Source organism: Apostichopus japonicus, chromosome 13 (assembly GCF_037975245.1).
Source record: "Apostichopus japonicus isolate 1M-3 chromosome 13, ASM3797524v1, whole genome shotgun sequence".
NCBI lineage: Eukaryota > Metazoa > Echinodermata > Holothuroidea > Aspidochirotida > Stichopodidae > Apostichopus > Apostichopus japonicus.
Genome location: NC_092573.1, coordinates 2,266,723 through 2,279,240, shown reverse-complemented (window position 1 = coordinate 2,279,240; position 12,518 = coordinate 2,266,723). Strand labels below are relative to the sequence as shown.

Genomic DNA, 12,518 nt, shown 5'->3' with positions numbered 1-12,518 from the left:
TTGGGGGGGTGATGGGGGGGGGGGGGGTGATGGGGGGGTGGTTAGCGCTGTAAATACCACGGATCAAATTTCCAGCTATTATGTGAATAGAAACATGACGTGAACTATGTGAAACTACAAGTACTGATTGTACCTCCATGTTAGCTCACTACTTTGTGAGAAGAGTAGACTTTACCCAGAATTTCAGGGCATTTTACGGAATTTTGAATCTCACACTGTAGCGTACTGAATACGATTGCCGACTTGCAGAGGAAATTATGTAATTAGTAAAGGTATTGTCAATATTTGATAAATGAAAGAAGCTGGTCAGTCAGATATCAGGTTACCTACAGAAAATGATAAAGGTAATTGTTTATCACGGAGAAAACATCGCACAGTAGCCTATAAGCAGCCAAGAATATTTGACAGTAATTTGTAACAAGTCGTCCATTTTGCCAAACATCCAATTCTCTTCGATGAATCCTAACACAAACAATACCAATTTACTAAGTAGAGATGTATAGTATTGTGTTTTAGCATACCTAAAGACATTTTCCTATATGTATTAGATCGTAATACAAACAATTAAAGTGAACCGGTTAAGATAAGGATAACATGGAATGGAGTTTTAAGGCAATAACTGAAAATCTGCGCCTACATGTGGACTAATTAGGCATAAACATATGTTAGGCTCATTGAAATGTGACGTGCGTCAATTTCCATAACTGTCATATCACAGGACATTGTGTAATTAGTAGGGAAGTCTATGGTCACTTTTCAGGAATCAGGGATTAACCGTTGAAAACGGATTTCATTCATTGACAGTTAAAATAAACACCCTTCTACAATTCTATGATTATGCTATTAATAGTCAGCCGTGAATCAACGGACATGTCATCCACGTTGAATACTTCAAACCCTTTGGAAATTGCTTCAATTAGCCTTTTTAATGTTGCTCGCTTCAATACGGGTTTACTAAACGAAATGCTATGGCACGCCGTGTTTAAACTGTCGTTTGGTCGCATTGTACACCATGTTCCCGCCGTGTGATTTTTATCTGAAATCCTGAAATTCGTTTGATGTCGGTACATGTAATTGGGTGATCGATCATGGAGAAGACGTTTATTTTCTTGATGTTATACATCGCTGGTAAGTTAAACTTGTGTTTATAGATTGACTGTTCTACTTTCCCTTAATTGGTAAACCACCAAACAGTTTGAGCCTTTCCTTACGAGAATATACACTCAGAAAAGTGCCTGAAATGAATACGGTAATCTAGTAAGATATTATATTATTTCATGTTTTAAATGGAGAAAATATATTTTTATAATTCGTTTAAATCACAGAGTATTCATGGTAAAAAAGTAAGCAATGTAGGCCTAATTAGTTACCACTAACTGAGCTACTATAGGCTATGTTTTTGATAGGCGGTTAGCAAATCACCATCTAAGGCCTTACTATGGGTACACATCTATTGACGCCGGACAAGGGATTAATATCTTACAGATACTACAATTTTCTTCTTTTGTGTTTTGCTATCCTACAAGAGTTTATTTCCTGAAGACATAAGCTTCAGTAGGCCTTAATCATATGCATACACTTTTAACCCCGCCACCTCCAAACTACCATGCAAAAGACAAAAGAATACAAAAACACAACAACCAAACCGCATTTGGGCTTTTGTTGTTATAATGCTGTTCTAATCAAAACTATCATCATCCCTCTTTTTTTTTCTGGCAACCTGCCAAAGGAACAACAGCCAAATCTACCACTCAAAGTGTGTACTTAACTGTTTTCTTTAGATATCCTTAACGAGGGAATGTTCTCTTTCTCTGTATGTGCCCTTCAGCGTCGATGAAGTCAATGTTTACAACTAAATCATGACTAACATGCTATTTTTGAAAATCCATTCCTAACCAGTAGCGTTTCTGATATATGTATTACATCATGTTATGTCGCATAATTCATTTGACAGAATTACAGTTTCCCTAAACCTCTTGAAGGAAATGCGTAATTAATACCCCTGGAGTTTGTGCTGTAAATGACTGTTAACTTTGCGTTGGCGTTGCGCTACAACATAATTAGACTTATATTGTGACTGCTCGGTAGAGAGGACAACTTTGAAACTATAGTTTTCTATTCTTTGTGTCTTCTCAAATGCATGTTAGACTAAATATATATATACAAGGCCATATGCGCGAGTGTTAAGTATATCTACACTAGATTTTCCAAAATGGCCCGAGTAAAAATTATTTAGTACAAATCAATTAATACAAATCACGAGGGTGAGTACTAGTAAGACTGAAAAGTATATAACAACGTCTGATCATTCTAACCAGGATCTCGATTCAAATGATATCTTCCATACATCAACCCCTGAGTCTGTCTTTTTCTTTAGGTTGTATACTGTTGTCATTCCGACAGTGTAGTAAGTCCGAAGGGTACTTGTACCCATCTTATCATATCATTGTTGCCTGTACTCATCCTGATGAATTTGTACTCGTACAGCCATATTCTGGTTTTTTTGAAATCTAGTAAAGAAAATGAAAAGAAGTGTAAATACGTAGTACAATACTCAGCGCTTATAGAGCATTCACTTGTACTCGAAGAGAAGTTCTATGTGTACTTATGATGCTATACTAGTACTCTAATTCTACGTGTAATCATCTTGCTGAACTAGCACTCTAATTCTACGTGTACTCATGTTGCTGAACTAGGACTCTAATTCTACATGTACTCATGTTGCTGTACTATTACCGTGTACTCATGTTGCTGTACTAGTACTATAAATCTACGTGTGCTCATGTTGCTGTATTAGTACTCTAATTCTACGTGTGCTCATGTTGCTGTACTAGTACTCTAATTCTACATGTGCTCATGTTGCTGAACTAGCACTCCAATTCTACGAGTACTCATGTTGCTGTACTAGTACTCTGTACTCATGTTGCTGTACTAGTACTCTAATTCTACGTGTACTCATGTCGATGAACTAGCACTCCAATTCTACGTGTGCTCATGTTGCTGAACTAGCACTATAATTCTATGGGTACTCATGTTGCTGAACTAGCACTCTAATTCTACGTGTACTCATGTTGCTGTATTAGCACTCCAATTCTACGAGTACTCAGGTTGCTGTACTAGTACTCTGTACTCATGTTGCTGTACTAGTACTCTAATTCTACGTGTACTCATGTCACTGAACTAGCACTCTAATTCTACGTGTGCTCATGTTGCTGAACTAGCACTATAATTTTACGAGTACTCATGTTGCTGTACTAGTACTCTAATTCTACGTGTGCTCATGTTGCTGTATTAGTACTCTAATTCTACGTGTGCTCATGTTGCTGTACTAGTACTCTAATTCTACATGTGCTCATGTTGCTGAACTAGCACTCCAATTCTACGAGTACTCATGTTGCTGTACTAGTACTCTGTACTCATGTTGCTGTACTAGTACTCTAATTCTACGTGTACTCATGTCGCTGAACTAGCACTCTAATTCTACGTGTGCTCATGTTGCTGAACTAGCACTATAATTCTACGGGTACTCATGTTGCTGAACTAGCACTCTAATTCTACGTGTACTCATGTTGCTGTACTAGTACTCTAATTCTACATGTGCTCATGTTGCTGTACTAGTACTCTAATTCTACGTGTGCTCATGTTGCTGAACTAGCACTCCAATTCTACGTGTACTCATGTTGCTGTACTAGTACTCTAATTCTACATGTGCTCATGTTGCTGTACTAGTACTCTAATTCTACGTGTACTCATCTTGCTGTACTAGCACTCTAATTCTACGTGTCCTCATGTTGCTGTACTAGCACTCTAATTCTACGTGTGCTCATGTTGCTGAACTAGCACTCCAATTCTACGTGTACTCATGTTGCTGTACTAGTACTATAATTCTACGTGTGCTCATGTTGCTGAACTAGCACTCCAATTCTACGTGTACTCATGTTGCTGTACTAGTACTATAATTCTACGTGTGCTCATGTTGCTGAACTAGCACTCCAATTCTACGGGTACTCATGTTGCTGAACTAGCACTCTAATTCTACGTGTACTCATGTTGCTGAACAAGCACTCTAATTCTACGTGTACTCAGGTTGCTGTACTAGTACTCTGTACTCATGTTGCTGTACTAGTACTCTAATTCTACATGTGCTCATGTCGCTGAACTAGCACTCCAATTCTACGAGTACTCATGTTGCTGTACTAGTACTCTGTACTCATGTTGCTGTACTAGTACTCTAATTCTACGTGTACTCATGTCGCTGAACTAGCACTCTAATTCTACATGTGCTCATGTTGCTGAACTAGCACTATAATTCTTCGGGTACTCATGTTGCTGAACTAGCACTCTAATTCTACGTGTACTCATGTTGCTGTACTAGTACTCTAATTCTACATGTGCTCATGTTGCTGTACTAGTACTCTAATTCTACGAGTACTCATGTTGCTGAACTAGCACTATAATTCTACGGGTACTCATGTTGCTGTACTAGTACTCTAATTCTACGTGTGCTCATGTTGCTGTATTAGTACTCTAATTCTACTTGTACTCATGTTGCTGTACTAGTACTCTAATTCTACATGTGCTCATGTTGCTGTACTAGTACTCTAATTCTACGAGTACTCATGTTGCTGAACTAGCACTCCAATTCTACGAGTACTCATGTTGCTGTACTAGTACTCTGTACTCATGTTGCTGTACTAGTACTCTAATTCTATGTGTACTCATGTCGCTGAACTAGCACTCTAATTCTACGTGTGCTCATGTTGCTGAACTAGCACTATAATTCTACGGGTACTCATGTTGCTGAACTAGCACTCTAATTCTACCTGTACTCATGTTGCTGTACTAGTACTCTAATTCTACATGTGCTCATGTTGCTGTACTAGTACTCTAATTCTACGTGTGCTCATGTTGCTGTACTAGTACTATAATTCTACATGTGCTCATGTTGCTGAACTAGCACTCCAATTCTACGGGTACTCATGTTGCTGAACTAGCACTCTAATTCTACGTGTACTCATGTTGCTGAACAAGCACTCTAATTCTACGTGTACTCAGGTTGCTGTACTAGTACTCTGTACTCATGTTGCTGTACTAGTACTCTAATTCTACATGTGCTCATGTTGCTGAACTAGCACTCCAATTCTACGAGTACTCATGTTGCTGAACTAGTACTCTGTACTCATATTGCTGTACTAGTACTCTAATTCTACGTGTACTCATGTCGCTGAACTAGCACTTTAATTCTACGTGTGCTCATGTTGCTGAACTAGCACTATAATTCTACGGGTACTCATGTTGCTGAACTAGCACTCTAATTCTACGTGTACTCATGTTGCTGTACTAGTACTCTAATTCTACATGTGCTCATGTTGCTGTACTAGTACTCTAATTCTACGTGTGCTCATGTTGCTGAACTAGCACTCCAATTCTACGTGTACTCATGTTGCTGTACTAGTACTCTAATTCTACATGTACTCATGTTGCTGTACTAGTACTCTAATTCTACGTGTGCTCATGTTGCTGTACTAGTACTCTAATTCTACGTGTGCTCATGTTGCTGAACTAGCACTCCAATTCTACGTGTACTCATGTTGCTGAACTAGTACTATAATTCTACATGTACTCATGTTGCTGTACTAGTACTCTAAATTGTACGTGTACTCATGTTGCTGAACTAGCACTATAATTCTACGGGTACTCATGTTGCTGAACTAGCACTCCAATTCTACGTGTACTCATGTTGCTGTACTAGTACTCTGTACTCATGTTGCTGTACTAGTACTCTAATTCTACGTGTACTCATGTCGCTGAACTAGCACTCTAATTCTACGTGTGCTCATGTTGCTGAACTAGCACTATAATTCTACGGGTACTCATGTTGCTGAACTAGCACTCCAATTCTACGTGTACTCATGTTGCTGTACTAGCACTATAATTCTACATGTACTCATGTTGCTGTACTAGTACTCTAAATTGTACGTGTGCTCATGTTCCTGTACTAGTACTCTAATTCTACGTGTACTCATGTTGCTGTACTAGTACTGTGTACTCATGTTGCTGAACTAGCACTCTAATTCTACGAGTACTTATGTTGCTGTACTAGTACTATAAATCTACGTGTACTCATGTTGCTATACTAGTACTATAAATCTACGTGTACTCATGTCGCTGTACTTGTACTCTAGTTGTACATGTACCCATGGTGCTGTTCTAGTACTATATCATTCTACATATGATTGGATAAACCTTCCTATAACTGAAACATCTCTGTGGATGATACAACCATATTTAGCTGTTCCAACTAGGCTCATACGCAGCAAATTGTTAACATAATTTCTTTACATAATTTGCATACAAGGTATAACTTTGGATAAATAATCATAAATAGATAACCACATTTTAGCTCATAATTCATTAGTATACACATACCTATCACATTCTCGCAATCTTTGATGGGGGTTTAAAGTGGCCATTTCCGGTGAAGGGAAAAGCGACTGCATGCCGTAGAGACTGACAACCCCATAGACCAGTAGATAGTCTGTTACTGTTTGGTTATGATCGATAATACCACACATGTTATTTATACATTCAGTTGATTAGATGAAGACTTGCAAATCCCAGCATACCTTTTGTGAGATATAGATCATTTGCCGATTGCCCGCAGTCCCTTCCAAAATGAACGGAACTATGTTTTCACTGATGGCTAATAGAGCAAATCACTTCCAAAAATATATAACTTTTCATGACAATGTTGGACAAGTTATGCAGCTATATCATGCATACAGTTTTCTTACGCAATCACTCTATATGTACAATGTATTATGCGGCAAATACTTTACAGGTGATAACCAAATGCAAAAAATATCCTTTTTTTTCCTGGATTATGACAAATCAGATGTGTAAAGAGTAACCCTCCTGGATGTAACGTCTTCCCGTTAGCGATACTTCCAAAGTTACCCTTTGCGAGGGTCGTTTTCCTCCACCGCTCAACATTGGAAGTGTCCGTGGGTTGCGCACTTTCGTTCCATTAATCCAATTTGTTAAATAGAAAGAAAAAAAATAGAAAGAAGAAGGAGAAGGAGAAAAAAAGAGAGTAGAGTTAAGCAGTTTATGAATTCGAAATAAAGTACAATCATATTGCAACCAGAAATGACTACATCTCCTAGACAAAGAAAGTTCATTGTCATGAATGATGGTCGTCCCTTACCTTGGAAGTTAATTCTGTAACAAGCAGCATGACCTTCATCTTAAAATGTTAAGAGGGCGTTACGTTCATAACATAGGCCTACTTTAATCACACCCGCTGGTTTCTACCTGACTAAAAGTACAATGATCGGTTGCTTAATCACAAGAAAATATATTGCCCACTCAGTACGTATGTCAAAAATAAAATAAAATACCAAGTGTTTTCCCGTCTATAGTTGGCAATGTAGGCTATATACGGTACAATTGCTAAGGAATGGGTCTCTGTAAGTATCATTTGCTTAGACAGATATTTTGCCGTGTGAATGTTGTAATGTTGTAACTTGTATACAGTGTGGTATACCAGGTTGCTAGGATATCTTCCACTTCAATGAATTATTGATCAAATTCCGATCAGGCCACCAAGATACACTCGAATGTCGGAATTCAATTTGGTTATCATATTTTTGCCCACATATTTAAGAGAGCCTATAAACAGTCCTAAGAATCTGTTTCATGAAAAACATCTTCATATTTTCTGCTTCACATAAAGGATAGTCAAACTGGTAAAGGAAGGTAAAAAAACAATGTCGTCAGTCATGTGACTTTTAACTAATTAATGATATATCTTAGGACAATAATCGGCGTTTCTGTGTACATCATTATTCCAGTCATACCATCTTCACACTGTCATATGATGATCAACTTTAACTTATTGTTTCAATAAACTTGTATGTGTTTCTCTGTGAGGATAGCTTAGGAATCGTTATATATGGATCACATATGTTGTACTTTTCTCACTCACTAATCTATTCACTTGCAATCCATATTATGCTACCGTCAGTCGAAAGGGTCAGTGCTGAAAGTCACTACGATTTTTCTGTGTGAGTGAATTTTGCCATTTCAAATTGCAAATTTTTTAATCTTTTCAGTTGTTGCCAAGGCGGTCAGCTGCTATGAATTATGGGAAGGACAGAATGTCAACAACAAATCCAAGCAAAAAGACGTGTCCGTGTCTAGTCTTTATCACAAACTGACTTCATCAAAGCCTAGTGATTCCGTTATTTATACTAAACTATTTCGGCCACCAATTTTACGACCAACCGTCAAACTGGATACAAGAGAAGTTCCGCTCTGGGAGACGTTTAAGAATCCAAATAACTCTTCTAACACTAAAATTGATGGAAGAATCACGGAAAAGAGTAACATTACCAAAATAATACAAATGAAAGATGATGCAACAAGACACATTCAAAAGCGATCGATTTTGCCTCTGATTGTAAATAGTCGTCCAAAAAGGATTTACGGTTTGAATGGGCGACGAAAGAACCTTCTGACCAAGAAGGAAAAGACAAGGCAGAAGGACAAAAACAATGTTCCCTCTGGAAAGAATTTACAAAATAATGGCCAGAAATTAAATCTGAAGAATATACGAATAAGTGAAGACAGTAGTTCGGAAAGTAATGAAGGAATCCACGTCTCACGTAACGAAGCAGACAGTTCTTTAAAGGTTAGTAGTAGCAGTGAAAGTAATGAGATGGATTCAGATGAGCGCCACCACAATGAGCGAAGTTCGGAGAGCGATGAGCATGCACCTCGATTACCCACGGCGATCACTACTACAAAACAACCAATGCCCATCACGAGCAAAGAAGAGAGGATAAGACCACCGCCTCCAACCGTGTATGTTCCTTCTACGATGGGGAAGATGGCCCCAACGACGCCAAAACCACAGTCGGCTGTAACCACGATGCAAGCCATGACGCCTGACCGACAAATCACAGAAAGCAACACTATGAAAACATCAGTAGGAACGAAAGCAAATGTGGTCACCGCAGCTAAGTTACCTCCTGCCTTGGAAACAACTACTCTGGTCCCTTTCTTCGTGACAAAGTCGGCCCAAGTTGCCACAAAGAAGGCTCAACCAGCAACACCCAATATGTCCGGACCCTCGCCCGTTGATCCCGTTACCCTGGGCCCAATCCAGAATTTTGTGACCGGTGTCCGTAATGTTCCTGCTGCCTTAATAGGGGCTGCATCGATATCTGTCATTGTAATTGGCATGCTAGCTACGTCTTCTTACATAGGAAGCATAATATCCACTCATCCTAGGCAACGCTCCAGTTCTTTGTGCACGCTTTCAGAAACTATTGAGCTTCAAGTGTAGCAGTCATCTTGACCTTAATTTTTTTAAGTGAGACATTTTTGTGGTTATAACGTATAAAGTTCACTTATACCCAGAGATTTGCTTGAACCAGTGAACTGCGCTTGGATTTTGGTTAAAAAAAAGCAAATTCCCATTTCCCCAAAGATTCATCGTGAATTCCTCGTTTCGTAATGAACATGAATAGCATGGGGTAACTAAAAAGCACATTAATTCGCAAGATCACAGAGTGGCGCAGCGGGAAACTGATTTTCTTCAGGGCATGTGACTGAAAAGAAACAGAAATATACCGGAGCATTTCCTAGTTTGCAAACTTTTCAAGGAATGTAGGATAATAGAGATATATAGGTGAGGGAAAGCCGTTGCCTTTGAGTGTTGATCGTTTTGTAAACTTGTGTGATGAACTTTGCTGACGTTTTTTTTTATCAATCATGATCAATATAAATGGCAGAAAACACTTAGCACCAGGAAGAAACTCCATGTCATCGAGGACATACTCTGGTGGGAGGTGATTACGTTTTTGGAAAGGAGGTTCTCTGGGCATTACGCACGAGAAGAAGATCGTAATAAGAGGGTCACTGGAAAGAACCATGAACATGCATGCATACAGGCCCATCTTAACGAAGTGGGGATCAGAATATGAACTATTGATGTAATGAGAATGGAGCCTTTTTTTACAAGCAACTTCGGAAATAATCTTTTTTATAACCTGTTACCTAGAAATGTCATTGTTTGGGGGTGTGAACGACGATCATACTAGCATGCATGCACTAAATAGAGATATGGCTCAGAGAAGACCTGATTGTGTTGGCAGCAAAACTGATTCGCAATAGTAAAACAAAATAGCACAAAATAATTTAGTTTCAAAACACTTAACCCATACATGAACGGATTTTGTGAGACATGGCCCTACACTTTGTGTTTGTTTTATAGGATTGAATATAAATTTAATGACAAGTAATGACAAGTAAGATTAAGATCAATTATTCTAGAATTGAAACATAAAATTAAAATAGATTGATAATTGAAACTTATGATTGAAGCGAACCATGGTAGTACTAATTTTACCTCCCTGTGCAAGATATATATCCTCGATAAAATACGCGGGGTTCATAGAACCAGTTATTTCAACTTTGGTATGTATATTCCATACCGCACCGTTCCCACCAGCTTTACACCATTATAAAACCATTGGTTGCATTATCCTCGTCAATAGGAAGTGTGCCATTTTCACTAAATAAAAAAGTATATTCCAAAATATATTTTTTTTGTATTCTTCTTGACCGAGATGTGTGCAGCCTAACTTTAGAATGTATTTTCGCGGAACACATTACTATAGCCTAATCTCTATTAGCATACATAGACACGGACAACACGACTAACAGCGTCACAATCGACATAGCAAGAAAGATAACTGTTAGATGCTTGAACAGGAAATGAAATTTGACTAGAAGATTAGTGTTAAATTTGATTAAAATGTCTCTTGATTCCCCAACAATGGGTTTGTACCTGTTTTACTAATTATTTCCCTCGTTGGCTAGTGTTCTGTCGTGTTAAGGGGCCAATGCAAGTGCACAATTCCGGTTTTACTAATGACTCGTACATGGAAAGCACTGTGAAAACTTAAAGAGTTGCACGTAACGAATTCAACGCATTATTAAATTAAAGCAGAGCTCATTTACACTATTGACACCAGAAGATTTGGAAGCCATTTGCAGTAGCTCAATAACTCAGGTATAAACATCGGCCCATTTTCAATTCATCTCTTTTCGATGAGTTTGAAGAGAGTGACCTGTTTCCGGTTTATCGATCGCTGCTGGGGAGATGACTTAATCAAGTGTAGCCTTTAAGTGTGTTAGCAGGGTCCCCTGCTTTCCAACATTTCAAAGGAATGTGACACGACGTACAGGATGTTGTGGTTGGGTTTATGTCACGTGACATACAATGTTCCCATTTATTACCCAGTATCTGGTTAATTTCTGAAATACTGAGAAAGGCATCCCTTGTTCAACATCAATCACTGCAGCACAGCCATGACGAACGAAGTTATTTTCAAAATCAATGAAAACACGTTATCAGGATTTTCCAACTCCCTACGATTTCAATTATATATATTTTCATTTGTCCTTTGTCGTTTACCTCAATTTCCTTAACAAAGTCAATTGAAATTGTAGTGAGTTGGAAAATCCAGAAGAGTGAAAAAACTTCCAGCCCCGATATATATATATATCGTGTATACCAAGAATTCCCTCGTCTGCCATAGTGCAGCTCTGTCCTACACACAAGTGAGGAAGGACCACCCGTGGAAATTAAATTGGCTGTTCAGGTTTAAACGTTTGATAGAATCCACAGTTTTGGCAGAGAAACAAACTTGATTTTGTCGGGATGAACTGCATCATAATTTAAAATGCATACATGTACCGTACGGCCACCGATATACGAAAGGTAGCGCATATGGTCTCATGTTGAGATACTTTTATCGAAATTATTGTTTTCGAGTTAATGTCACGATATTTGTTTGTTTGCCTTCTTCTGTTTTGCACGTCAGCTTTGTTCGTAGCCTTAGTTCATAAGTTATGTGATCGAAACTTGAACAAAATGTATTATGTATATTTATAGTTCTCATACTTTTGAGAAAAAAAATGACTGAGATGACTGTATTGTTTATCTTTTCATTGGGGGCGAGAAACATAGTGGTCTGTTTTGAAATATTTATTTGTCGGCCTAGCACCTAAAATCATCCTTCGACGTGTTTCCTTAATGTCCTCTCTTATATCATACGGATATATAAATATATATATATTTATATATATATATATATATATATATATATATATATATATATATATATATATATATATATATATAGAACGAAAGCGAAGGGGTGGGGAGGGGGAGACGTGACATTCATACTTTTTGAGAGGTATTTTCTTCCCGTTTTTAATCATGTGCGGTTTTGCCTTTTCAAAAGCAATTTTGTTTTCAAAATCTGTATTTATGTCGCCGAACAGTTACTTCAAATATTTTAACATGTAAGATGTATTTCTCCGTATAGCACTGTCCTGTGGCAAAGATGTGGTTTATCTCTAACATAGGATGGCGTAATATGTTATTTTTTCAGCCCACAAAACAAAACATATCGAGAACCGTGGTATACCTTGTTATGATCTAT

General features: G+C 38.0%; 1 protein-coding gene across 1 annotated transcript; it reads left to right on the top strand.

Moving 5' to 3' along the window:
* Window positions 1-599: 599 nt before the first annotated feature.
* LOC139978704 (uncharacterized) lies at window positions 600-12,124 on the top strand. The gene is made up of 2 exons (XM_071989133.1): window positions 600-1,128; window positions 8,115-12,124. The coding sequence occupies exons 1-2, from the start codon at window positions 1,089-1,091 to the stop codon at window positions 9,347-9,349; spliced, it is 1,275 nt and encodes a 424-aa protein (XP_071845234.1). The 5' UTR covers window positions 600-1,088; the 3' UTR covers window positions 9,350-12,124.
* Window positions 12,125-12,518: the final 394 nt, after the last annotated feature.

Coding starts and splice junctions, on each gene's coding strand:
- LOC139978704 (XM_071989133.1), top strand. CDS start 1,089: ATGGAGAAGACGTTTATTTTCTTGATGTTATACATCGCTG. Junction 1,129..8,114: donor CTTGATGTTATACATCGCTG/GTAAGTTAAACT, acceptor TAATCTTTTCAG/TTGTTGCCAAGGCGGTCAGC.